Source organism: Embiotoca jacksoni, unplaced genomic scaffold (assembly GCF_022577435.1).
Source record: "Embiotoca jacksoni isolate LCO1_2020_lvr unplaced genomic scaffold, fEmbJac1.0.p SCAF_4, whole genome shotgun sequence".
In the NCBI taxonomy this organism is placed as follows: Eukaryota; Metazoa; Chordata; class Actinopteri; family Embiotocidae; genus Embiotoca; species Embiotoca jacksoni.
In genome coordinates this window covers 11,931,763-11,958,572 of record NW_027185392.1, presented here as the reverse complement: position 1 = coordinate 11,958,572, position 26,810 = coordinate 11,931,763, and the positions used below count along the sequence as shown (strand labels likewise).

The following is a 26,810-nucleotide window of genomic DNA, read 5'->3' as shown; positions in this document are numbered from 1 at the left end:
TTGATTATATGTGTGATTTCTGTCTGACTACAACTAATATAATTGATATTAAACCAGGTATTGATGAAATAAGACCGACATGAAGTTCCCTTCCAGGTTTTTGAGTGTTTCGAGTCTCTCAACAAATATTTGGATGTAATGCCATAACGTTTGGTACAGACTGTCATTTCCCCTTCAGGAGGATTTATTATAGCATAGAGCAGGTATTTCATAACTTTTTATTTGGCACCATGTTTAAGAAAAATATTAAATTTCTCCAATTTGGCTTTATGACCAAAACTAAAGACAACACGTCAGCTCCAGCAGCCAAGTACTTAACGGGTGATTTTGATGCTCATTATCTTAATTAAGTGTGTTAACAAACAAACATTAACGTGCAACATAAGGCATAAAATCAAGCATTTACTTCAAAGCACTGCTATATAGTGCCTACAGTATAGTCTCACGTGGTGTTATTGTAGACGCTCAGTCAAAATCAAAGCCACATTCATATAGTTACAGATAATACATTTCACTGAATGAATAGACAGACCTACTTAGTTGAAGTTAGTAGCTTTTTTTTAGTTGGACCAAGGACTGTGTCATCCTGCATAATTACACGACAAAGATACAGGTAAACAACGTAGTATCAGGACATAGAGGGGCCGCTGCATCTGAACGCGCCGCCATCACCATGGCAAATTTCATTACCTAACCTAACCTAATTACATTTATTATGTCACCATTTAAAGTAATAGTTTTCTTCATATCTGCTTATCCTTTCAATGATGGAATAATGTTCACTTACAGTGTATTTCTGAGAAAAATGTATGTGAAGTGTGCATAGTCTTTTTTTTTTTTTTTAATGTCTCCACCCTGATGGAGGGCATTGAAACCATTCTGTTGTACATCATAAACTACTAACATGGCTGTCAGCAGGTGAGTAGATCCACTGGAGTTCAGTTTTTATAAACCTTACAAAAGATCCGAGTCAAGTCAAAACACAGTGTTTAATAGTTAAAGTGTTTCATGTAACAATTTTTCAAACATGCCGTTTTATATGATTGCTGTAGTGCAAAGAGATCAGTGTCCATCAGATCAGGTAAATTAATTCTGAAAACCTCTAGAGTAGGAAGAGAACTTTAACTCCAGATCACGCACAATATCACTCATTCAAGTACAAAAACAACACTGATGCTGCAGATCATCTTTGAATTAAGCTTCACAGAGGTAGTAATGTTTCAGAAAGGCTGGATTGCATTTCAGGATGTATTCATGTTATTGAAACATGCACCTGTAAAATTTTAGACATTAAGTTTGTGCATTTGCTCATTTGAGATGATTAAGACGTGTGCAGTTTAAAAAGATTTTTCAGAGATAATGATTCAGTCTCTACGGTATATTCTGGATCTGTTCTGTCTGTCTGTGTTCTCAGTCCTTCTTTACAGCGACGGATGGGAAGGTCACCTTGGTCTTCCGAGCTAAATGGAATGCAATCTTCTTCTCGTAGTAGGCACATTCATTCACAAAGAAAGGGTAGAGGTCGTCTCCCTCATGCTTCACCGTCTCGCCAGAAAATGACAGGAATATAGGGTCGCCTGACCGGAGAAGCTCAAAGTCATTATCCTGGAGGAAAACATGCAAATGTGGCATTTACTGTTTGTCATAGTCTTCTAAATAGGCTCCATGCATCCTTGAATTCATGCATGTAAATGTTCAGATGAAAAAACAGTGATGAAGCAGATTTATAGTGAAGGCTTAGACTGTGCATGCATCTTGAATTGTACCTGTAGCTGGGGGTGTATGGCAGCAGTTATTTCACCGGTCACTGGGTCTCTTGGGTAGTCGATACTCTTCGCCCAGATGTATGCTTCCACTTCACCTCCCTCAAAAGTACGACCTATTGGCACAGGACAGAGCAGTGCTGCTGCGGTCATTCAGGGTTCACAAGCCATGTAGATACTTGTGGCTTAATTAGGCAGGGTTATGAGATATGTGCGTCCAGATAAAGGCTGCTCTATACGTTGTGTTAGGCTTGAGACCGAAATCTCAGAGGCATAAAGATCGAAAGTTATCTCAATGGCGCCGTAGATACAACAAAGTGTAAAAACTGTAGACTATAAAAAGCCTTTAAATCAATATAAAAATCAAAGACAAGCAAAAACTTTCAAAGAATAAGAAATTAGGGCAATAATGGGTCAGTAAAAAACCTCTGAGTCTAAAGAAGTTTTGAGATGCAATTCAAAGCACACCAGCAGACTTTGCTCAACTGACCCACAGAGGGAGACACACAGCATTTTCTTTTGTAAACGGTTGGGCTAATCCTTTAAAAAAAAACAAAAAAACAACAGTTGTATCTTACCAGAATTGAACTCCTGAAGCCATTCTATAGTGAGATCCACCGCCTCTTTCATCATGTTAAAGATGTCGGCTCTGAGCACACCGTTAGGTTGAGCACCGACCTCTATTGCTGCAAAGTACGAGAAACACTTATCGAATGCTTTAATCAGTTCAGTTATTCAGAGGAAAACACACAAAGATACACTCACTTACAGAAGCCATGCTTGCCCACTGAATCCAGGGAATAAGCCTCAGAAATCGGCATGTCCAGCTGGATTGCTCTCACAGGCGTAGAAGTCTTACTCTGAAAAACAAATAGGTTGACTGTTTAAAGCACAGCATGTTTTAGTACGGCTTGTTGAGCTATAAAATACAAGCACAGCTTTTATCCTGGTATTTAACCATAGATTCACATTCTGACTTTTTTTTTATTGAGACCATAATTTGGTTTCAATGTAATACTGAATAGAAGTCAGCTGACAGATATCTTGAAGTCAAATTGTGTCCCAAAAACATGTTGGATGACTCCATGAAGCCTGTACCTGCATGTATTTGTAAATGTGCAGGGTGATCCAGTCTAAGGAGTAAAAGATGAGGCTCAGGCCCATGTTGGCAGTGGTGTTGTGGAGATCTATGATCATATCCATAGCCTCTTCGCTTCCTTTGGGCCCAAGTTGAGCATTCAGCTCATGAGCTCGCCTCAATTCATAGGGTGTCGAATCTGTTATGGGGGAACTGGGAGCCAGAAAATGTAAGAAATAATGGTCTGATGTAGCAGTTTCCAGTTTTACTTATCACAATGCAGACCTTTTAAATGTGCAAGTTATTAGCCAAAGCTGTTTTAAATAACAGAATCTAAGTTTTGGTCCAACTATTTAACTTACCTCAGCAAGTCATCTGTAAAGCAGCGGTTGAGGTCGGTCTCTTGGTATCTTGTGCAGGCGTCCAGAGCCCGAGGGTTTGATAGCACCGTGGTTATAGCAACAGATCCAATTTTTTCTACCTTCTGTTTCTGCATTTCTTTTACTATGTACACCCCTGACATCTCATTTCCATGTGTGCCGCCACAAACAGCAACACGGGACATTGGTGAGAAAGAGACAGGCTCCATCTGTTAGCAGGAAGAAAAAAGAGGCTGTTAGCTGATCGTTGTATTCATAAACCTGCAAGTTTAAAAGCAGGCAGAAGAAATCAGGCTCACTCTCTGGTCGGAAACTATAGTGAAAAGAACAAAAGTCTTGCTGGATGACAGTGAGTTAGTCATTTGATGTAATAAGTAACTTACACAATCTCAGATACATTAAAGGATTTCTATAGATCTTTAAATAAACATTGTATGCAAGTACAACATTAAAACGTAGGAACTGATTAAACAGCTTCTCTTTTGTTTGTTTGAACTCTACTATAAATGATTGCAAAGATGACTTCCTGATAACAAACAACTGTCAACTGACTAATGGGATATAACCTTGAAAATCTTTAGTTTAAAGTGATGAAATTCAAGTTAAGACAGATAAAAACTACCCTTCGTTGTTTGTTTGCCAGTGAAGTCGTCAAACGTCGGTTTCTCAGAGGAAGGTCTTTAGTTTGTGTCCCTACAATCATTTCCGCTTAATTTGTGAGTGAGCCTACGTGACCGAGATGAAAAAGCTTCTGCATAACAATATTTTCCTATTAATGAATCTGGCAGTAACTTTCCTGTGACTCATTGGTGGTATTGTTAGTGGACTACTTTCCCAGCATTAATACGGTTGTATTTATATGTCACCAAAGCACCAGCCACAGTAAGTCAGCTGAATAGTTAAATGTGACTGGAATTATCCCCAAAGTGATTAACTGAAAAAGAGTTGCTGCTTGTAAAACAACACACAACTCTTCAACTACAGTGAAAATAATTGATTGTTTAATTCAACAACACTGCAGATATTGTCATCAATTCGGTGTTTCATACATCAAACCTAAACATCATATCAAATTTAAACTTCCTATTCTGCCTATCTAATATACATAAATTATTTCTCAACCGAAGTAATTTTATGGAAACAGCTAGATAAAAGTATTGCTTTGTTACATTTTTAAATACTACTTTCTCTTTTTGTGGAACCTGGTAAAACACTGTCCAAAACTGTTACTACATGAGGGTATAATACTTGTATAGCACATACTGCATCTACAAAATTAACATACATCAACCTTAATGCTGTGTTAAAATGTATATTACTGGGACTTTGTACTCATTTTTATGCTTTGGCAACGTTGTTTTTTGAGCCTTTCTTGCCAGTAGAGCCCCTTTAAATTGAATTGATATTAGAACATTGCTTTGCTTTGTGAGAATGTTTTGACAGCCCTGTTGGTTCCTTTAAACTGACTTTTGACAAAATAAATACCTGAGACAAGTTAACAGTTATTTGAAGGGAGTTAAAACAGGTCATCACAGCCACTCATTTACAAATGTACACAATATATTCAGTGGATGGATAACAAGAGCTTAGATATTAGCACAGCGGAGTTGCTGAGTGCAACAGAATGACAGGAAGGATATAACATTTATATAGTATAGTAAAATGCTCAGTGATTGTATCATTGACAATATTTTGGAGGAGTTTTTAACAAATTGCTCTTTTATTGTATTTAAACTATGAGAGTGGGTAAACACTGATCACATGACTAAGAAGTTATTGCTCATTTGAGAAAGGAAAAATAAGAAATCCCTTCTCTGTTTGTGGTTAAGAACACTTCAGAGTACGAAAAGTTAATTAGTTTTTTGTTTGTTTTTTTCACTTTTTGATCTTTAAAGAGTTGTCAGTGCCTTTGTTTCCACTCACCAAAACAATTGCAGCATTGTGTCTTGTAATTTCATAAGTGTATGAGCTAAAATATTTTTGAAAGGGATCAAATTATTTTTGTAATCAATTATTTTATTTTAATTTTTTATAGTTTTAGTGGCTGGACAGCTAAATCTTTTGAGGATGTTGGAGTCATGAAATGGCCTCATATCATCCTTCTTAATATGGTTCACTATCCCAAGTTCAACTCTATAAACCACAGGGGATCAAACACACATCTGCTACAGGCCCCCAGCTCATTTGTGGACATTCAGTCACTGTCTTGTGACTGTAGGCATACTTTGCATCTTTTACATTTCAAGTTTTTTGAATGAATATGAATAGTGAATAGCTACTGTATCACTTCCATCATGTACAGGGATGTACCACAGTTTTAACATAATTTTAAGTGTGGATACATTACAAGGTCACAGCTATTCTTTATGTCATTTATGTATAAAAAAAAAAAAATTCAGCCAGCTCTCTCCAGTTATTCATTGGTCCACTGACCAAACACTGACATGATGCCAAGTAAACAGCTGGATCAGTATTTCACAATACCAACAGTATAAAGTAATAAAACCCTGCACTTTTACTGCACTATTGTTATTGTAAATGCGATAAGACTTTTGAACACTCCCATTTAACATTCAGTCTACAAATATTTAAAAAAGGAATAATTTCACACTATAATGTATTTTTCTAAGTAGATCTCAGTGCTTAGTAATGTATTTGACAACAACTATAACCGCTCCTGTAGAAACCTATAAGTGGACTGTTGTATAAACAGATAATAAATGATAATTTAATGAAACAGTTGTAATAGTCTAAAACATGTCTTTATCATAGAAGTTATAATTGTTTTATTATAAATGTACATACTGCTGATAAATCCTTAATCCAAAAAAGGAGTTTGACAATGTGCACTGATATGCCAATTGAAAACACTGCACTTTTGGAAAAACTTGTGCCTGATTAAATTTTTCTACACACCTATCTACCAAATGTGTGCTGGAGGACACTCACTACAATAACAGGAGTGTGACTATTTGTCATAAATTTGTCTGGAACACAGTTTGAAAGACTCTCGGGTCCAGCAGGCTGCCTCAGTCATACCGTCTTTTAAAGTCTTTCACTGGAGCGAACAGTTGTTCAGCTCAGTTTAAGTTACAAGATTACAAATGGAAAAACATCAACATGACAATCGCTTTCACCAATAAGATATGCATGAAATATAAACAGGAAACAAAGTTAAAGATGTAATTTCTTACCTTTTTAACAAAAATCTGCCCTGATTAGCATACAGTGAACTTCAGCAACCTTTGAACTTAGAAGGGGAGTCAGGGCAGTAATGCAGGATTTCATAACTTGAAAGCAAAACACTTCGGTCACTCAGCAGCCACCTTTTGGATCATTTAAACATTTATATGCACAGACGTGAATGAACGCCAACACAGAGCCAGTAGGACAGGCTGTTTTGATTTCCTTGTGTTTTTGTCACCTTCCTGTGGCACTCCTCTTTCTCCAGATCAAATTTCAAGCGGAGACATTTTGTGATGTAACAGGAACTCGCTCTCTGTTATGTTCTGCCAAACCAGCTGGCGCCGCCCGCAGTGCAACTTTGAGCTGCTGTTGCAACAACAACAACAACAAGAGTAAATGGCAAAAGTAGTTGCTCCACCGATGCTGAACAACAAACCCAGAACTTCTGCAGATATATCATATGTATTTAAATGCTAAAACGATTCCCAATGATAAATATATATAATGGAATGACAGGAATTCTTTAGAGAACAAATCATGATTAACAAAAAGATCAATTTATTAATTATGGATACTTTCAGGCAGAAGTGGGTTTAATGTTTTGGTGGCTTAAAATTTCACTTTTTTTTTGCACGTACATATCTCGACACTGTAAATTTACAGTATATCAGGTGTAATAGACTAGTCTGACTGTGGTAGTCCATGCTCTCCTTTTTTCACCAGTCAGCACTGCTTTTTTTTCCCCTCGACCTTAACCCCACATTTTGTCCTTATGTTTTCTGCCAGAAGATGGCAGAAAAGCTCTCAGGCCCAACAACGAATAAACAGTTTTCCTCAGTGAAGCGATTACAATATCGACAGCGATGACACTAATGACTCACTGTCAGGAGTCCGGTTTTCCTGTTTTGCCCCCGATCACCTCTCCTCCTGTGTCCCCTCAGTCCCCTGTCTGCTTGTTCTGTGTCCTCCTTTCCTCACCTCCCGTGGCCACGCCCCTCACCGGTCCCAGCAGATGCAGCCACTCACCCCTGATCACCACCTGCAGGTGTGCTGCATCTCCCTGATCACCTCCCCCGGACTATATGTACCCTGCCCCTGCACTCCTCTGGTTGTCGGTTCATTTTTGTTAGTCACCCGTCCGTCCCCCGTCTGTCCCCCGTCTGTCCCGTTCCTGTTCCCGTTCCTCCTGCGGCGCTCCCTGTCAAAGTCACAGGTGGAGTTGCCCTCCCGACTCGGAGGGTTATTGACGCCGTTCCTTCCACTGGTCTGCCGGCTGCCCTGCCAGCCGTGTCTCCCCGGATCTGTCGGTCGAGTTGCCCTCCGGACTGGAAGCAAGTGGACACAATAGGTGCCACCTTTTGGTTTGTTTGTTTTTGTTTATTGCAATAAAGACTGTATTTTGGAACTGATACCCAAGTCTGCGAGCTTGCATTTGGGTCCTGGTGAACACCACCTCATGACACTCACGAATTTATTTCAAATCAATTTGGTCCATTGATTTCAATGCAGTTATAGCATTCATACTAAAAAATAATGTGAACATTAACTCTAGTATCAGGTTAACAGACAGAACCGAGATAGATCAAATAGCATGTCAATATGTCCACGTTACAAGACAGGAGTCATAGGCTATTGGTTGAAGGTGGTGAAGTCTTTGCTTTTCATCTAACAATGAAACTGAACAACTGTGTCACTTTTGCTGCTTGTGTGCTGACAAGAAAAAGATAAAACCTGTGGTTTAGACTCAATTACACTCCTGCTGAACAAATGTAATGTTCAAAGCCACGGGACAAATCGTGGAAATAATCTAACCAGTTAAATAGTCATGAAGTGTCAGTGTTACCAATGATGATTCCACGAAACCAGCAGGCAATGGAAATGTGTTTGTATGCCATCCAATTTCAAATTGTTACAAAAGACAGAGACAGGACAGACAGATTGAATGTCCTTTATGTATAGCTATGATCTTGTTCAGGATGTAAGAGGATGCAAAACATCTTTACAAGTTTACTTTTCTCCAAAGGATTTTATTAATTTAACTTGGTCAAACTCTTCTTGTCCGTTAGTTTGAGTGTTATTTGCTTCCATCAAAATCAAACTTCATAAGCAGATCATCTCCCCTGCTGTTTACCCCTTGTGATTAAATGATTCCTGAATTATTCATATACAATAAAAGGAAACAAATCTGAATGCAGTTAATGATATTGTCATTAGTCACTTAATAGATCATGACCTTTTTAGTATGGAGGATGGGTGTGTTAAGAGGAGGTTTGAAAAGTGACATTTAAACCAGGGAGTGGCCCAAACGAGGTAGCTCTGTGTAATGAGGTCCTGCTGAGAGGAAACAGACTTCCTGACCTTCTTTTGGTGGTTTTGTGCTGTGCACAGCTTCAGTGTTAACAGTGCCTTTGTGAAAGTATTGATGTTTTCCTGTTTTGTTGCATTCGAAGCTGGGTTTAAAGTGGATTTTTATTTGGATTTCATGTTACTAAACTAACGAAAATTGTTGAACTGGAATGAAAAAAAAACTTTTAAAAAAAGAATCAAAAATGGAAAGTTGTAAGTTCACATTAATTCACCCTATTTGCTGTGAAACCTCTAAATAATCATGCGTTCATGGGAAAATTTCACATTTCCCAGTTGAGAGCGTCCATGAGGACAATAAATAAGCATAATGACAGCCCTAAGAAAATGTGCTCTATTTCTGCTATCAGAATACAAAAAAAGTGACAAACAACCTCATCATCATCCATTTAAACCAACAAATGGAGCCTCCCTGACAAAACCCAACAGAGTTCTGCTGCTTAACAAGAACACATGTTTTTAGTGAAGGGGATGACAAATTGTAAAAGCCAGAACTGAAAATATGAATATGGAAATGAAGCAACACATTGCACAATGTAAAAATAAGCTCATCAGATGCTCTTGAAGATAATTGGCAGTCCTTTGCAGCAGGAGAAAAACACACTAATTGGGTGTTTCCTCTGAGGCAGATACATTCATGCCTTATTTTGGATTATAACACATTAAGTATCTGATTTATTATTATTATTACACTAATTGTTTGGTCTATGCTGTATCAAGTGGTTGATTTGTGAGGGAAATTCTTCACATCAAAATAAATATAAAGGTTAGTAAGTACAGTAATTTGAAGTGTAAAATCACTAAAGTCTCTAAGCTGAGAGGATGAATGATGCACTTTGTATAAGTCATTGTGAAAAGCTGAGTTCAGAGTCCTCCAAACACTGCGCTCACCACTCAGAAAAAAAAGGGCATCCCTACATTTTTTTACTTTACTTTTTATTATTTTATTCCGCTTGTAAACCTGACAGGTTATTATAATTGCTCTAAAAAAGGTTTACAGCATGGAGGTCTTAATTTTGAGAGACATCTCCACATATTCTGGAGAAAATGCTGAAGCCTCAATTTATTTATTATTTTCTTAAACTTAATAATTTTTCATCAATTTAAATTCAGCATTGTGATAAAACTTTATATTTTTCTGCATTACCATTTTGTTTTTAATTATCTGCCTGAATCTCCAGTCATCAATCAATCTTAACTTGCAACCCACAGAGAGAAAATAAACTCTCCATACACATGGAGAATGTTGGACATAAAGAGGAGTCAGTTAATTTGGAATTTTTGTCCCAACTTTACCTTGAGAACCATTCAGAGATAGAGTGCCTATAATATTTTCCTTATGTTCCACACTTAATGGCCTTTACACTGATCTGTTTTACTGAGCTCATGCTTACATAATACAGAAAAACCTACATAGAATCCTGGAACTACAAGCTTTGCTTTTGATGGTACAGCTATTAAGGATTATCTGTATCACAGACAAGCTGATCTGAAGCTGCAGACAGCTCTGATCCAGGAGAAGACAGTTTTAACCCTTTAAAATGAAATAGTTTTTAGAACTCTGTGGCTCAATATTTAAAAGGAGTTGCTAAGAGTTGATGGGCTCGACTTGTGAGAAGAAAATGACCAGAATAAACGGCGTTTTTTTTTTTAAATCACATTTGGATCATGGTTGAGGTTTAATGCACTTATTGTAACCTGCTTTGGACCAAATGTTCTGCCATTGGTCATTTCATGTAATTTTGAATTTGCAAAAACTACTTCAACAAAAAGGATGAATTTGCGTATTTACAAAAAAAACCAAAAAAAACAGAATAAAGTGAGTGGGAGGGAGTGGCTGCAGGACCCCCTTTTTTTTTTTTCTTCTCTGTCTCACCGGTCACATGTTAACACTCCTGCGTGTCTGTTGCGCATCAGAGTGGCCACAGTGATCCATGTTTCCCGCCAGCTGTGCACTGAAACAGAACAAGGATACTTGAAGAATGGCCTCAAACGCAACCAGGAATCTGACCAACCAGTTCGTGCAGCCGGCGTGGCGCATCGCACTGTGGTCGGTGGCTTACAGCACGGTGCTGGCAGTGGCAGTTTTTGGGAACTTGATTGTGATTTGGATTATTCTGGCGCACAAACGGATGAGGACTGTCACCAACTACTTCCTGCTGAACTTGGCTTTCTCTGATGTTTCGATGGCTGCTTTCAACACGCTCATCAACTTCGTTTACGCGGCTCATGGAGAGTGGTACTTCGGAGAGGTGTACTGCAGGTTCCACAACTTCTTTCCTGTGGCCGCTGTGTTTGCCAGCATCTACTCTATGACCGCGATAGCCATCGACAGGTAAGACCTCCTATAGTGTGTTAATATGTTCTGGTTTCTGGTTTTCTTTATTCAACAAGGGTCAGTATTCATGCAGATTAAACGAATTCAATGTAGTTTATAGGCTATATTTAATTTGTTTGTGCCTTAAGAATTTGGTTCAGTTTATTTAACTTATTCAAGAATGTAAATATTTTCATAGGATTGTTGCTGTGCTTTTAGTGAAAATCAAAGGATTTGTTACTTTGGTTGCACATGTGATGGCCTGAATTAATTTTTGCATAACTAGAAAAAAGTATTTATTTTCTGTTGTTTACTTTAAATCTGATCAAGAATTTGACTTCAATAAAACAATTTAATATAACTACCTTAGCAGGAACTTATGACTATTTAGTGATTAATTTGAAAAAGTAGTGCCACATTTTCTTAAAAACATTTCATTGTTATAATTGTTATTAATATTGTGAATGAGTCACAGCAGTGAGGTATTCTGCAAAAGTCCAGCTGTGATCATGTGCAAGACTTTATAGACACTTCTGTTTATGTTTTAGGATTGTATCACACCTAACATGCAGAAACAGCTCAGGCCTGTGTTGTGTCCTATTCCTGCAGGTACATGGCGATCATCCATCCTCTGAAACCTCGTCTGTCAGCGAAAGCCACGATGGGAGTCATCGTATGTATCTGGAGTCTAGCTGTGGTTCTGGCCCTCCCTCTCTGCTACTTCTCCACCACCCGAATTCTCCCCGGCAGGACGCTTTGCTATGTGGCCTGGCCGCGCATGGCCGACGACTCCTTCATGTAAAACCACACTGACAACCCTCCTTTTCTTCTAGCTTATGTCACAATTCTTATCATGGAAAAGCTCAGCTACATTGTTTCTTTTATTTATGTTTCCCCCATCTTTCATTGTCCACCCACCTCTTCATCCTGCTCCTCATTATTTTATTAAACTGCCTCAGACACATCCTTTAAGATATGCCAGTGACGTGTGTCTTTATTTGTGCAGGTATCATATCATAGTTACAGTTCTGGTCTACTTGATACCCCTAGTGGTGATGGGCATCACTTACACCATTGTGGGGGTGACACTGTGGGGAAGTGAGATCCCTGGAGACTCTTCTGATAACTATCATGGACAGCTGCGGGCTAAAAGGAAGGTAATCTCCACGTTTAATTAATGCTTTTACACTCTGATGCTACTCTTTTTCTATTCATACAGTTTGTGTTTCTTTGAACGGGAAGCATACCGATGAATATGTAACCAGAAATGGAACAATCCTTCACAATAAAAACACATGAATTTTACATGTACAAAAACTCATGTGATCTCATGTGAAAAATGTATTTTGCCAATGGGAAACAGGGTCTTTGAACACAGTACAGTGTGAAGCCCATGTGCCATGTAAAAATTTTCATTCTAAGGAAGAAATTGTCAAGCTGTTTCCTATTCCTATTCCTATACGCAGAAAATAACAATAAAGGAAAAAGGAAGACTTTTGATAAAATTGTAACCCTTTCCCTAAAAACAGGAGAAAACCACCAGCCCTGCAGCTCTACCAACTTAAATTTAAAACACAAACATAAAAACCCTTCAGTGCAATCGTTTTTTATTGCATTGTCGTCTTCCAGGGCAGGGACACCAGGGCACAACAGCAATAAAGCATATGGTTAATAGAAGACACAATGAGAGCAGGCCTGCAGTATGATAAAACACTGTGGACCACTTACAGCTCAAATCAGTAAAATGTGATGTGAGGACATGCAAAGCACAGTTGATCAGTGCTGTAAAGGGAATTCACATTTTATTATCTGGAAATGTGAGACAGAGCAGACACACCAGTAAAAGCACACTTTATGTTGTCATGCACGAATGCACTAGACCTTTGCAAACACAACTTGTCGAACAAGAAAAGATCCAGAGACACTTGATTTACTGTAGTTTTGCATCATCATCCTGACTGCACAGTGTACTCTGCAGCAGACTCCGAGGGTTGGGTTAACCGGGGATTAAGGTCATCACAGCTGTCATGACGAGCATCTATGAAGACAGCTCTGAGATTAAAGGTGGAGAATACAATTAATTGATAAACATCGCAAATAGTGCAGGTTAACATGTCGGATTATTCAGCGACAGCACAAGGGTCAGGATCTGAACGTGCTCACTGTTAAAGGATGTTTTGGATGGAATTAAAAAAAAAACGAATTATGAAAATGATTTCTTAATCTGTGGATCAGCAACTTCTTTTTGTCCTTCACCCAATAAGTCATCTCTTTTTATTGAAATTAAACTTCTATTTTCCTGCAATTTCAGTGAAGTAAGCAACAACGTAAACTTCAATATAAAACATTTACTTCAGAATTAATTTACATAAGGATTATTTTATGGTACCACAGCCACACACATGGAGTACACAGGGGTACACAGGTGTAGGTTTTTTTTCCTACAATCTTTTAAAGGACTTCAGAAAAATAATCATTAGAGGCTCAAATTTCAGTCGAAATTGAGCTGAGGAAGATAAAAGGGATTTATAATTGTCTCCGTGTCGCAGATGAGCGTCTGTTGATGGTCTAAGAGCCGCCTGCTCCTTTTAACCTCCTGCAGCTCCGCATTGTGCTACAACACACTGATGAGTTCTGGGGCGCTCTCTCATCAGTCCTACATGGAACCTGCTGCGTCTGTGCGTCATCGTTGACCTTTCCCTCACCTCATATGGCACATATATAACAAATTTATGGTGCATCTAAAGAGCTGACACAGTTTCACATATCCCACAGTGAAATGGCATCCATAGAGCATTGTGTTTTTATAATTTGATGTTTCTCAGGTGAGGTGGGATGCAGGGACAAATATTTTATTTCACAACAATTTGATCGGGCAGTGAGACAAAGCTGAATTGTTAAAGCTGCACTTATCAACATTTTTATAATAGTAATGGATCAAATGACTTTGAAAAGTACCTCTAACATAGAATAATCCCCCAACTCTCCAACTCCTGTCAGCTCTCAGCACAATAATTGTTTCAGTGCACATTGTTTTGGTTTTACATCCTGAAAGTTTACTTTTTAGTTCAGTCTCAATGACGTTCAATGATTTTCAGCTGTAGACCCAGTTTATGCCCCAGTTTAATCCATTTTTACTGTGATTATTGTTTGAAATATAACACCCCTTACTGGATGCAATGTTGCACCTCAGATGTAAAGTACATCTGTGGTTGCAAAATATATGCCCACTGAAGAAGGGTGTCAGTCAAAAAATATCCTTTTTGCTGCACTTGAACAGTAGGAAAAGCACAAGTGTCACTAATGATGTCTCTATTCCATTCAAGTCTCCCAGAAAGACCTGACAGTGTGACAGTGAGCCTCACATGCCAAACCAGCGCCTAGAAGTAGAAGCAGCTTAATGAAATTCAGCCATTATTAATTTTTTTTTTTACATCTGTGTCTCTACTTCTGTGAAATGTTAAAATATCCTGCCTGTAGGTGTTGCTGTCCTGCTGCTGACGCTTTCATTTCTCTCCTTTCTCCTGCAGGTGGTGAAGATGATGATCATTGTAGTGGTGACCTTTGCCTTCTGCTGGCTGCCATACCATATCTACTTTATTGTGACGGGTCTCAATAAGCGTCTGATCAAGTGGAAGTACATCCAGCAGGTTTACCTGTCTGTGCTGTGGCTGGCTATGAGCTCCACCATGTACAATCCCATCATCTACTGCTGCCTCAACAGCAGGTGAGCATAAATCAGTCTTCCTCTACTTGTAAATACCACACAGAGCAGCATAATAACAGGTCAGGATTTGGTTTGGCCGCAGGTTTCGGGCTGGTTTCAAGCAGGTTTTCCGCTGCTGTCCTTTTGTCCGGATGTCGAGCTACGATGAGCTCGAACTCCAAAACACAAGACTTCGACCGTGTCACCAGAGCAGCATGTGCACCCTCTCTCGAGTTGACACCAGCATCCTGAGCAAAGACAAGAGCACTTACTCTCATGGAAACAGGTCAAAACTCAACTCTGAGCAGAATGATAAAGACAGTTAGTTGTCTCCACCAGACACACTCTGGCTAAATTTAAAAAAAATTACGTAGTTAATGGTATGCATTATACATGTCTGTATCACTATAGTATATCTATATATCTAGGGCCCGAGCACCGATGGTGCGAAAGCCGGCGGCCCAGACCCGCTGGATCCACGACGTGCAGCATGCCAAGGCACGCATATCACTGCTTGCAGTTTTCATTTAGATGTGTTTCTGGTATGTTTTTTTATTTCAAATTTGTTGTATCTTTTTAATTTGGTGTCAGACAACAGTGGTCCATCATTCATCTCTGATATTTAGATAATTCTCTGATACGACAACAAATACATGTTTGAGTTACATTTCTCTTTTTTAGGTAAAATAGCACACCAAGTCATTCAGCTGCCACAGATCTCTGTATTTTTATGTGGTTTCAGAATTTGCTGCAGAAAATAAAGATACTTTATCAGTATCATAAACCATGCATGGATACTTTAAGCTGCTTTAGATGTTTTGTAATCACATTTGTTAATTGTTACATTCAGCACAGTATTGAATAACATAGCAGTACATCTATTTTTTTTTTTTTTTTTAATTCTGCTCTCACGACAGACTTGTTATTTATTTAATGTCATGAGATTGTTAATCATTGGATCTGATTTACTACAGTAACAGTATTAATGTTGCTCTACCAACATTAATTCCTGTAAATCTATTACAGTGACAGAGATTTTAAATTGAAGTTGTTTGATGTTGCCTACACTTTACGACAGAATGTAAATTCACAAGTACTTGCTTATGTACTTCTTGTTAGTTGAAGGAAGCTTGTGCCATTTTAAAATGTACTCTTTTGTTACAGCAGTATTATTATATCTGTATAATTGTGTATAAACAGTATTTGTTATCATATTTTGGTGCACACAAATACATACACAAAATATATTTAGCCTTTAAAATGACTTTGTTGTTGTGTTATGACGGGGAAAAAAATACAGCTCATGTTATGTGATTATTTATTTTGTTAGATTTGATTTCAATTAAAGATGAGTGTTGATTCTGTAGAGCAATGCAGTGACGTATTATGCTGTTTGATTTGGAGGAGTTGTTTGATTTCACAAATGCAGCATGAACAGCATGAAGTAACTTATGATGCATCAAACTGAGTCTGTTCATATTTAATCACATACATGTCAATGGGTCCTTAAATAATTCCCAAACTGTACTTTTTTACATTTTGCATGTTTATTTATTATGAATGGTAACAGGAAGATATAACAGTTAACAGCAATTAGACAGCACAGGTACAGTATTATATCAGTGACCGCTGCCTGCTGCTATACATACAAAAATGTATTGGAGTTTTTATTGTTTTTATTGTCATGAGCGGAAACAAAACAAAAAGTCAGTTCTGAATCATTCATAGAGGTGTGAAATGATGATGCAAAACAAGAGCAGTTAAAGCAGTTTATTTGTTCATGTATTACACATGTCTAAAGGCTGATATCATCATCTCATACTGATTTAATTTGCACCCAGGTGGGCTACCGGTTAAAGTGCCAACCATGAACTGCAGCACATTCAGTTTGAATCCGTCCAGGAACTGTTGTCGCACGTCCTTCCCCAGCTCTCGTTTCCTGTCATTGCTCCACAGACATACGATGCTTCAAAACATTACAATAAAAAAAAACAGCATATCTTTTTCTGATTTGCAAAGAAAACAAGATTTTATATCATACAAAACATATGGCTGAAATACAAACTGTTATATAACTATATTTTTGCAGTTCAACTGAACAAACAAAGCAGTGTTTTGCATTTTTAAGAACTTTCAGAGAGGTCTTAGATGCTGACTGTTTTTGCTCCACAGTTACAGAAAAAAAGATAACGCCACAAGCACAGACACAAGCCACTGGGTCGAGACAACCATTGGAGACCTGTAGAGATGGAAACAAAGAGAGAGATGACTGTAATATTCAATTATTTTGAAGGTACTGAAATTTCCTCTTTCACCTCCTACTCTGAGCAGTTTTCTGACAAAGTTAGGAGAGGTTTTTTTTTTTTATTTCACGTGAAAATTTCTCTATTTGTTGTTTTATCACTTGTTTCAAGTTGGAATAAATTAACGTCACATACTTCTGAATTGTTTTCAGTTTTTTTCTCCTGAAAGATACTACTCATCATCAGTGATTAAAAAACAAAGTGGAAGTAAAGATAGAAGTTAAAGGCTTTTGAATGAGTTTGAAGGTTAAAACTGGACACTAATTAATTGATTATTTAGTCCTTGATATTTTTGATTTTAGAGAAATAAAAAAGATTTGGGTCAAGTTTTAGGGGCTTTTGAAGAATTTGATATTTTATTATGTTGGCATTGAACATTGACTATTTTGGATAACAGAAAATCTATACACAATCAGGTCAAATGTACTGTCTTTGTGTTTGTTTCGAACACTTGATGCCAAACAGTTATTGAAGTACAATATAATTAAAATTAAAAGTATATAAATTCTGGAAAGTTGAAACATCACATCGAGTTTTCATACAGAAATTAGATATCGCCTGAAATTAATAAAAGCCAGGTAAATAAGTAGAAGTAGAGTAGAGAAAAGAGTAAAATGTTTCATTTTATCAAGAAAATGTGAGTCTTACCGTGAAAACATGTAACAGTTGTGTGAGCTTCTCAATTCTGAATGTTTCAAAATGACCTCTGTGTATTCAATATCATCATTTTCTTTTTCAATTATTTCCTCCACAGTGAAAAATTCAGCTGGAGATAAGAGTGCTGAATTTGTATCTTTATTGCAGGCGTGGTCCCCAAGTTTGACAAAGAAGCAGGAAGTGATGTTGAAGAGGACTTGTCCATCGAAATCTTCCATTTGCTTTAGCGCATCATAGTTTGAATTAACTGTGGTGAAATGTCCAAGTCTCACTGTGGAGCCAGCTTGTGGTATCTTTTGTTTCTCTTGGAGAAGAAACAAAGTCTTGCACTCCTTTGGCTTCAACAGCTTCATGGAATCCATGAGCAGGAAATGAAGAGACTTGAAATGGAAGTCTTCTTCATAGACGCTTACATTTACGCCCTTTCTCTCCACTGCTTCGCCGAAGGTCGTGATGAAAACTGAATCCTCATTATTAAAGACTGAAAGTGCAGCAGTATGCTCTTTTATTCCATTGGGGATCAGCGTTGAACACTGGGTGTTTCCACTCCATGCATGCTGGAATTCCTTACTCCTGTTTAGCTCTTGACCTAACAGGTTTGAATGGATGAACTTCTTCATGGCCTCTTCACGGCACCCAGTGTACAGGTCATCCACAACATCCACAAAGTTCCTGTCCAGTAGTTGTGCATTTTCTGCAGTCACCTTCAATTGAGTATGAAATTTAAAATGTATTTTCAGGAAAAACAGAATCTTTTAACATAAGATTTTATGCTTATTTGTTTGAAAATAAAAAAAGCTTACTTTGTAGTTTACAGCTGTGAAAATGATTGCAAGAAGCAGTTTTCTTGTGTCCCACATTTTTATGGACTCTTCTTCTACAGTCTGCTGTAACAAAAAAGAAAAGCATTGCAGGACCAAACTTGCCTAAAAAGTTCTGACATACAGAAAAGGTACGATCTGGCTTAGACTTAGGTTTAGACAAGCCACACCTAAATTATTTATTATCTGTTTCCTTTCCTTTTCAACCCACCAATTTAGATAAATGTAGATAAAAACAGATGAAAACAGTGAAATGAAAAGCAAATGTTGAAAAGATTTAAATAGACATACCTTAAGCAAGGAGACTGACCTTCTGTGGTGAAATCATGAAATCAGTTAAACTGCAGGGGAGGGGTTACTCCGTGCTGAACAGTGGCCAAGGAAGTGAAACAATGTCTCTGTTATCTTTTCTCTTTCCTGTGGAAGGAAAGGACTTGCCACTGCCAGACCTTCTTTTTTTTTTTTTTTTTTTCTGCTTTTACTACTGAGTTGCTTTGAGCAACAGTGATTTTGAAATAATGTGCTCTATAACAGGGGTCTTCAACATTTTTCAGGTCATGGACCCCCAAACTGATTGGGAGATGGAGCATATATTCATATCTGATTCATATATTGTATAAAACCTTTTTTTTAATATTAAACTGGAGGAGTGCAGGAGGCTTGGAGGGACAGATCCAAGCTAGTCTCACGATGTGGTTGAACTGGTGCCCAGCTTGAGAAAGCTCCTGTGTGCATTTCTGACTGAAAGATAACATCTTCTGCCTCCATTTATCCATTCGCTACAACATGTTGGATTCATGTTAATGTGTATTTTAAGACATTTCAATTTGTGGGAAAAAAATAGGGGGAAAAAAAAAATAGGAAAAATTGTCTAATCAACCAAAAATGTCACGGACCCCCTGCAGTACCTCCGCGGCCCCCCTAGGGGTCGCAGACCCCCTGTTGAAGACCTCTGCTCTATAATATTCCTAAGGTTTTTCTCGAAAGGTTTATTTTACACCTTGAAATTGAATTTGAAACAGTTTTGGTTGCTTTATTTATTCCTGCTGTTTATAGTGGCCATAGCTTTCTTACATTACTTTAGAGTAACGCGTGCCTATACATACATACATACATATTTTTTAAAATCCTGTTTATGCTTTTAAAGTACCTGCAACTACTTTTTTTGTATTTACTGCCTGGTGAAAGGCTTTTATTTTGAAAAAAAAAAACATAACCGGAAATGGTAATACGGTATGGTTTATGCTTTCTGTAAGCGTCTGAAACTTCTGCATTTTCCCCCTCATTGAACTACCTTGATGCACTGCTATGAAGTGATACCAGAGGGGGCTGTTTGTAAGCTTTACTTTGACTTGGAGTTCCACAAGGCTTCAAACGAAGGATCTGATGGGAAAACTATGGTGTCTTTGCTCATCCAGGTAGGACATGTTTTTGTGTCCTCAGTCGCAATCTAACACGCCACTTTCTGTTCAACACATTTGAATGGAGCAGCTTGCTTCACATAAATCTAACCATGACAGACAATCATTCTGTCCGAATTTGTTTTAGCTAGATTTACGCATGCAATTCATTCCACAAGTGTAAATTCCCTGTTAATAAGTGAGTGTAGATTTCTTCAAGTATGCTGGCATATTGTTTTTCCTTGATAAAGGAATTGGAAAAGAAGGAGTTTTTGAGTTTAGTTCACAATTGATTTAAATGAGCGGAGTACAATTAGTAAAGTAGTAAATATTGTTAAAAAAGCTAAACTGTGAAAAGTAATGGTTCGGAGACTAAACCTGACATATGGGGATAAACATTTTTGATAGATTGTGTTGTTTATTTTGGACTTTCTTACCCAAGGATTCAGAATCTACATTTGCCTGTCTGTGCTTTGTGTGTTGACAGTACGTCTGTGACAAGTTAATGGAAGTCTATGGGATCGAATGCTCTGCGAAAAATGTATAAAATAGGAATAGTAACTGTAAGTAAAGACATTTTGTGGTTTCTACAAAATGCAGAGAAGTGGGAAGTGCTTTTTTCACCTCTGACTCTTGAGAAAGAAAACAAGGTCGTAAAACATGCAGCTGTGTGCACACATTTTGAACTGAAGGTTACTAAGATGAATTTGTCATCTCTCTTATCTCATCTGGATTATTATTGTTCAGAAAGATTTTAGTGAGTAAATATCCTCGCGGGTGTGTATGTTTACCTCTGTTACTTTAATGAAAGCTGCAGTGTTGGAGACTACATTTCCATGAGTGAGGTTTGCGCCTTTTGGGTTTCCTGAAAAGCAACAAAAAACAAACAAAACAAAACAAAACCAACACAATTAGGATGATACCTGATGTTAAAAAAGTTAACATATCCTAAATTTTTAGAGTTAAAACAGTCCCGGAAATACCTGTGGTTCCAGATGTAAAGCAGATGAGTGCAAGGTCTTCTGGTTTGGGAGGCTGTAATCAGATCACAGATCTCCAATAAAAATAAAAAAAAACTACTTTTCTCCAAGATTTCACCTGCTGATTCAGCGAATTATCCAAGTTGAAATATTAATTCTCATTGTAGTAATTTAATATTAACGGAAAGCCTCAATTATCTTGCAATCAGCAGGTAAGATGAGATGTGCTGTTCCTACTCACCACTGGTGTCTGATGGTTAGCTTTACCCAAGGCCTGGAAAAAACACAAAAAAAGTGTTAGCATGTTCAAGATAAACAAACAAGAACATGTGACAGTGTGACTCAAATAGCAGCTAATTTTCCAAAAACATCGGTTTATGATTGTAAAAATACTCAAGAGGCTACATGACGTTGTTGCTGTTGCAGATTTGAGGAACCTTCTTTATATTGCAGTCTTCAGTAAACGATTCGTCTGTTCGTTCTTTTTACCTCAAACTCCTTCAAACTCAGGATCTCGATGCCGCTCTCCTGCCCGCGGGTCACCAGGTCGCTGTCGAACGCCTCCATCAGAATAATCATATTCACACTCTCATGGGAACAGGTCAAAACTCAACTCTGAGCAGAATGATAAAGACAGTTAGTTGTCGCCACCAGACACACTCTGGCTAAATTTAAAAAAAAAATCACGTAGTTAATGGTATGTATTATACATGTCTGTATCACTATAGTATATCTATATATCTAGGGCCCGAGCACCGATGGTGCGAAAGCCGGCGGCCCCGACCCGCTGGATCCACGACGTGCAGCGTGCCAAGGCCCACATATCACTGCTTGCAGTTTTCATTTAGATGTGTTTCTGGTATGTTTTTTTTATTTCAAATTTGTTGTATCTTTTTAATTTGGTGTCAGACAACAGTGGTCCATCATTCATCTCTGATATTTAGATAATTCTCTGATACGACAACAAATACATGTTTGAGTTACATTTCTCTTTTTTAGGTAAAATAGCACACCAAGTCATTCAGCTGCCGCAGATCTCTGTATTTTTATGTGGTTTCAGAATTTGCTGCAGAAAATAAAGATACTTTATCAGTATCATAAACCATGCATGTATACTTTAAGCTGCTTTAGATGTTTTGTAATCACATTTGTTTATTGTTACATTCAGCACAGTATTGAATAACATAGCAGTACATCTATTTTTTTTTTTTTTAAATTCTGCTCTCACGACAGACTTGTTATTTATTTAATGTCATGAGATTGTTAATCATTGGATCTGATTTACTACAGTAACAGTATTAATGTTGCTCTACCAACATTAATTCCTGTAAATCTATTACAGTGACAGAGATTTTAAATTGAAGTTGTTTGATGTTGCCTACACTTTACGACAGAATGTAAATTCACAAGTACTTGCTTATGTACTTCTTGTTAGTTGAAGGAAGCTTGTGCCATTTTAAAATGTACTCTTTTGTTACAGCAGTATTATTATATCTGTATAATTGTGTATAAACAGTATTTGTTATCATATTTTGGTGCACACAAATACATACACAAAATATATTTAGCCTTTAAAATGACTTTGTTGTTGTGTTATGACGGGGAAAAAAATACAGCTCATGTTATGTGATTATTTATTTTGTTAGATTTGATTTCAATTAAAGATGAGTGTTGATTCTGTAGAGCAATGCAGTGACGTATTATGCTGTTTGATTTGGAGGAGTTGTTTGATTTCACAAATGCAGCATGAACAGCATGAAGTAACTTATGATGCATCAAACTGAGTCTGTTCATATTTAATCACATACATGTCAATGGGTCCTTAAATAATTCCCAAACTGTACTTTTTTACATTTTGCATGTTTATTTATTATGAATGGTAACAGGAAGATATAACAGTTAACAGCAATTAGACAGCACAGGTACAGTATTATATCAGTGACCGCTGCCTGCTGCTATACATACAAAAATGTATTGGAGTTTTTATTGTTTTTATTGTCATGAGCAGAAACAAAACAAAAAGTCAGTTCTGAATCATTCATAGAGGTGTGAAATGATGATGCAAAACAAGAGCAGTTAAAGCAGTTTATTTGTTCATGTATTACACATGTCTAAAGGCTGATATCATCATCTCATACTGATTTAATTTGCACCCAGGTGGGCTACCGGTTAAAGTGCCAACCATGAACTGCAGCACATTCAGTTTGAATCCGTCCAGGAACTGTTGTCGCACGTCCTTCCCCAGCTCTCGTTTCCTGTCATTGCTCCACAGACATACGATGCTTCAAAACATTACAATAAAAAAAAACAGCATATCTTTTTCTGATTTGCAAAGAAAACAAGATTTTATATCATACAAAACATATGGCTGAAATACAAACTGTTATATAACTATATTTTTGCAGTTCAACTGAACAAACAAAGCAGTGTTTTGCATTTTTAAGAACTTTCAGAGAGGTCTTAGATGCTGACTGTTTTTGCTCCACAGTTACAGAAAAAAAGATAACGCCACAAGCACAGACACAAGCCACTGGGTCGAGACAACCATTGGAGACCTGTAGAGATGGAAACAAAGAGAGAGATGACTGTAATATTCAATTATTTTGAAGGTACTGAAATTTCCTCTTTCACCTCCTACTCTGAGCAGTTTTCTGACAAAGTTAGGAGAGGTTTTTTTTTTTTATTTCACGTGAAAATTTCTCTATTTGTTGTTTTATCACTTGTTTCAAGTTGGAATAAATTAACGTCACATACTTCTGAATTGTTTTCAGTTTTTTTCTCCTGAAAGATACTACTCATCATCAGTGATTAAAAAACAAAGTGGAAGTAAAGATAGAAGTTAAAGGCTTTTGAATGAGTTTGAAGGTTAAAACTGGACACTAATTAATTGATTATTTAGTCCTTGATATTTTTGATTTTAGAGAAATATAAAAGATTTGGGTCAAGTTTTAGGGGCTTTTGAAGAATTTGATATTTTATTATGTTGGCATTGAACATTGACTATTTTGGATAACAGAAAATCTATACACAATCAGGTCAAATGTACTGTCTTTGTGTTTGTTTCGAACACTTGATGCCAAACAGTTATTGAAGTACAATATAATTAAAATTAAAAGTATATAAATTCTGGAAAGTTGAAACATCACATCGAGTTTTCATACAGAAATTAGATATCGCCTGAAATTAATAAAAGCCAGGTAAATAAGTAGAAGTAGAGTAGAGAAAAGAGTAAAATGTTTCATTTTATCAAGAAAATGTGAGTCTTACCGTGAAAACATGTAACAGTTGTGTGAGCTTCTCAATTCTGAATGTTTCAAAATGACCTCTGTGTATTCAATATCATCATTTTCTTTTTCAATTATTTCCTCCACAGTGAAAAATTCAGCTGGAGATAAGAGTGCTGAATCTGTATCTTTATTGCAGGCGTGGTCCCCAAGTTTGACAAAGAAGCAGGAAGTGATATTGAAGAGGACTTGTCCATCGAAATCTTCCATTTGCTTTAGTGCATCATAGTTTGAATTAACTGTGGTGAAATGTCCAAGTCTCACTGTGGAGCCAGCTTGTGGTATCTTTTGTTTCTCTTGGAGAAGAAACAAAGTCTTGCACTCCTTTGGCTTCAACAGCTTCATGGAATCCATGAGCAGGAAATGAAGAGACTTGAAATGGAAGTCTTCTTCATAGACGCTTACATTTACGCCCTTTCTCTCCACTGCTTCGCCGAAGGTCGTGATGAAAACTGAATCCTCATTATTAAAGACTGAAAGTGCAGCAGTATGCTCTTTTATTCCATTGGGGATCAGCGTTGAACACTGGGTGTTTCCACTCCATGCATGCTGGAATTCCTTACTCCTGTTTAGCTCTTGACCTAACAGGTTTGAATGGATGAACTTCTTCATGGCCTCTTCACGGCACCCAGTGTACAGGTCATCCACAACATCCACAAAGTTCCTGTCCAGTAGTTGTGCATTTTCTGCAGTCACCTTCAATTGAGTATGAAATTTAAAATGTATTTTCAGGAAAAACAGAATATTTTAACATAAGATTTTATGCTTATTTGTTTGAAAATAAAAAAAACTTACTTTGTAGTTTACAGCTGTGAAAATGATTGCAAGAAGCAGTTTTCTTGTGTCCCACATTTTTATGGACTCTTCTTCTACAGTCTGCTGTAACAAAAAAGAAAAGCATTGCAGGACCAAACTTGCCTAAAAAGTTCTGACATACAGAAAAGGTACGATCTGGCTTAGACTTAGGTTTAGACAAGCCACACCTAAATTATTTATTATCTGTTTCCTTTCCTTTTCAACCCACCAATTTAGATAAATGTAGATAAAAACAGATGAAAACAGTGAAATGAAAAGCAAATGTTGAAAAGATTTAAATAGACATACCTTAAGCAAGGAGACTGACCTTCTGTGGTGAAATCATGAAATCAGTTAAACTGCAGGGGAGGGGTTACTCCGTGCTGAACAGTGGCCAAGGAAGTGAAACAATGTCTCTGTTATCTTTTCTCTTTCCTGTGGAAGGAAAGGACTTGCCACTGCCAGACCTTCTTTTTTTTTTTTTTTTTTTCTGCTTTTACTACTGAGTTGCTTTGAGCAACAGTGATTTTGAAATAATGTGCTCTATAACAGGGGTCTTCAACATTTTTCAGGTCATGGACCCCCAAACTGATTGGGAGATGGAGCATATATTCATATCTGATTCATATATTGTATAAAACCTTTTTTTTAATATTAAACTGGAGGAGTGCAGGAGGCTTGGAGGGACAGATCCAAGCTAGTCTCGCGATGTGGTTGAACTGGTGCCCAGCTTGAGAAAGCTCCTGTGTGCATTTCTGACTGAAAGATAACATCTTCTGCCTCCATTTATCCATTCGCTACAACATGTTGGATTCATGTTAATGTGTATTTTAAGACATTTCAATTTGTGGGAAAAAAATAGGGGGAAAAAAAAAATAGGAAAAATTGTCTAATCAACCAAAAATGTCACGGACCCCCTGCAGTACCTCCGCGGCCCCCCTAGGGGTCGCAGACCCCCTGTTGAAGACCTCTGCTCTATAATATTCCTAAGGTTTTTCTCGAAAGGTTTATTTTACACCTTGAAATTGAATTTGAAACAGTTTTGGTTGCTTTATTTATTCCTGCTGTTTATAGTGGCCATAGCTTTCTTACATTACTTTAGAGTAACGCGTGCCTATACATACATACATACATATTTTTTAAAATCCTGTTTATGCTTTTAAAGTACCTGCAACTACTTTTTTTGTATTTACTGCCTGGTGAAAGGCTTTTATTTTGAAAAAAAAAAACATAACCGGAAATGGTAATACGGTATGGTTTATGCTTTCTGTAAGCGTCTGAAACTTCTGCATTTTCCCCCTCATTGAACTACCTTGATGCACTGCTATGAAGTGATACCAGAGGGGGCTGTTTGTAAGCTTTACTTTGACTTGGAGTTCCACAAGGCTTCAAACGAAGGATCTGATGGGAAAACTATGGTGTCTTTGCTCATCCAGGTAGGACATGTTTTTGTGTCCTCAGTCGCAATCTAACACGCCACTTTCTGTTCAACACATTTGAATGGAGCAGCTTGCTTCACATAAATCTAACCATGACAGACAATCATTCTGTCCGAATTTGTTTTAGCTAGATTTACGCATGCAATTCATTCCACAAGTGTAAATTCCCTGTTAATAAGTGAGTGTAGATTTCTTCAAGTATGCTGGCATATTGTTTTTCCTTGATAAAGGAATTGGAAAAGAAGGAGTTTTTGAGTTTAGTTCACAATTGATTTAAATGAGCGGAGTACAATTAGTAAAGTAGTAAATATTGTTAAAAAAGCTAAACTGTGAAAAG

General features: G+C 37.4%; 4 protein-coding genes and 1 long non-coding RNA gene across 6 annotated transcripts; 1 reads left to right on the top strand and 4 right to left on the bottom strand.

The window, feature by feature from the left end:
• Positions 1-970: 970 nt before the first annotated feature.
• LOC138209590 (N-acyl-aromatic-L-amino acid amidohydrolase (carboxylate-forming) B-like) lies at positions 971-7,373 on the bottom strand. Of its 2 annotated transcripts, none has more exons than XM_069168275.1 (7): positions 7,289-7,373; positions 3,204-3,430; positions 2,862-3,054; positions 2,533-2,623; positions 2,342-2,449; positions 1,767-1,879; positions 971-1,605 (listed from the first exon to the last, which is right to left on the bottom strand). In XM_069168275.1, exons 2-7 carry the CDS (start codon positions 3,428-3,430, stop codon positions 1,411-1,413), a joined length of 927 nt encoding a protein of 308 aa, XP_069024376.1. In that variant the 5' UTR covers positions 7,289-7,373; the 3' UTR covers positions 971-1,410. The 2 variants fall into 2 exon arrangements, with proteins under 2 accessions (XP_069024376.1, XP_069024375.1); XM_069168274.1 differs by lacking the exon at positions 7,289-7,373 and adding an exon at positions 6,416-6,630.
• Positions 7,374-10,735: 3,362 nt separating this feature from the next.
• Positions 10,736-16,158, top strand: tacr3l (tachykinin receptor 3-like). Its single transcript, XM_069168206.1, has 5 exons — positions 10,736-11,106; positions 11,698-11,886; positions 12,095-12,245; positions 14,619-14,815; positions 14,898-16,158. The coding sequence occupies exons 1-5, from the start codon at positions 10,754-10,756 to the stop codon at positions 15,118-15,120; spliced, it is 1,113 nt and encodes a 370-aa protein (XP_069024307.1). The 5' UTR covers positions 10,736-10,753; the 3' UTR covers positions 15,121-16,158.
• A 391-nt stretch (positions 16,159-16,549) lies between these two features.
• LOC138209548 (ecto-ADP-ribosyltransferase 5-like) lies at positions 16,550-18,896 on the bottom strand. The gene is made up of 4 exons (XM_069168207.1): positions 18,867-18,896; positions 18,558-18,638; positions 17,746-18,458; positions 16,550-17,033 (listed from the first exon to the last, which is right to left on the bottom strand). Exons 2-4 carry the CDS (start codon positions 18,612-18,614, stop codon positions 16,967-16,969), a joined length of 837 nt encoding a protein of 278 aa, XP_069024308.1. The 5' UTR covers positions 18,615-18,638; positions 18,867-18,896; the 3' UTR covers positions 16,550-16,966.
• A 1,928-nt stretch (positions 18,897-20,824) lies between these two features.
• Positions 20,825-21,535, bottom strand: LOC138209595 (uncharacterized). Its single transcript, XR_011179170.1, has 4 exons — positions 21,445-21,535; positions 21,197-21,229; positions 20,959-21,010; positions 20,825-20,840 (listed from the first exon to the last, which is right to left on the bottom strand). It is a non-coding gene; the product is annotated as an uncharacterized lncRNA (long non-coding RNA).
• Positions 21,536-23,026: 1,491 nt separating this feature from the next.
• Positions 23,027-25,373, bottom strand: LOC138209635 (ecto-ADP-ribosyltransferase 5-like). Its single transcript, XM_069168337.1, has 4 exons — positions 25,344-25,373; positions 25,035-25,115; positions 24,223-24,935; positions 23,027-23,510 (listed from the first exon to the last, which is right to left on the bottom strand). Exons 2-4 carry the CDS (start codon positions 25,089-25,091, stop codon positions 23,444-23,446), a joined length of 837 nt encoding a protein of 278 aa, XP_069024438.1. The 5' UTR covers positions 25,092-25,115; positions 25,344-25,373; the 3' UTR covers positions 23,027-23,443.
• Positions 25,374-26,810: the final 1,437 nt, after the last annotated feature.

Bases quoted from the DNA above. Each gene is read 5' to 3' on its own strand.
- LOC138209590 (XM_069168275.1), bottom strand. From the start codon at position 3,430: ATGGAGCCTGTCTCTTTCTCACCAATGTCCCGTGTTGCTGTTTGTGGC. The intron at 3,055-3,203 runs GTAAGTTAAATA...TCTGGCTCCCAG, and splicing joins TTTACAGATGACTTGCTGAG to TTCCCCCATAACAGATTCGA. The intron at 2,624-2,861 runs GTACAGGCTTCA...TTTGTTTTTCAG, and splicing joins ACATTTACAAATACATGCAG to AGTAAGACTTCTACGCCTGT.
- tacr3l (XM_069168206.1), top strand. From the start codon at position 10,754: ATGGCCTCAAACGCAACCAGGAATCTGACCAACCAGTTCGTGCAGCCG. The intron at 12,246-14,618 runs GTAATCTCCACG...TTTCTCCTGCAG, and splicing joins AGCTGCGGGCTAAAAGGAAG to GTGGTGAAGATGATGATCAT. The intron at 14,816-14,897 runs GTGAGCATAAAT...GTTTGGCCGCAG, and splicing joins TACTGCTGCCTCAACAGCAG to GTTTCGGGCTGGTTTCAAGC.
- LOC138209548 (XM_069168207.1), bottom strand. From the start codon at position 18,614: ATGTGGGACACAAGAAAACTGCTTCTTGCAATCATTTTCACAGCTGTA. The intron at 18,459-18,557 runs GTAAGCTTTTTT...ACTCAATTGAAG, and splicing joins TCACAGCTGTAAACTACAAA to GTGACTGCAGAAAATGCACA. The intron at 17,034-17,745 runs GTAAGACTCACA...CCATCTCTACAG, and splicing joins AACTGTTACATGTTTTCACG to GTCTCCAATGGTTGTCTCGA.
- LOC138209635 (XM_069168337.1), bottom strand. From the start codon at position 25,091: ATGTGGGACACAAGAAAACTGCTTCTTGCAATCATTTTCACAGCTGTA. The intron at 24,936-25,034 runs GTAAGTTTTTTT...ACTCAATTGAAG, and splicing joins TCACAGCTGTAAACTACAAA to GTGACTGCAGAAAATGCACA. The intron at 23,511-24,222 runs GTAAGACTCACA...CCATCTCTACAG, and splicing joins AACTGTTACATGTTTTCACG to GTCTCCAATGGTTGTCTCGA.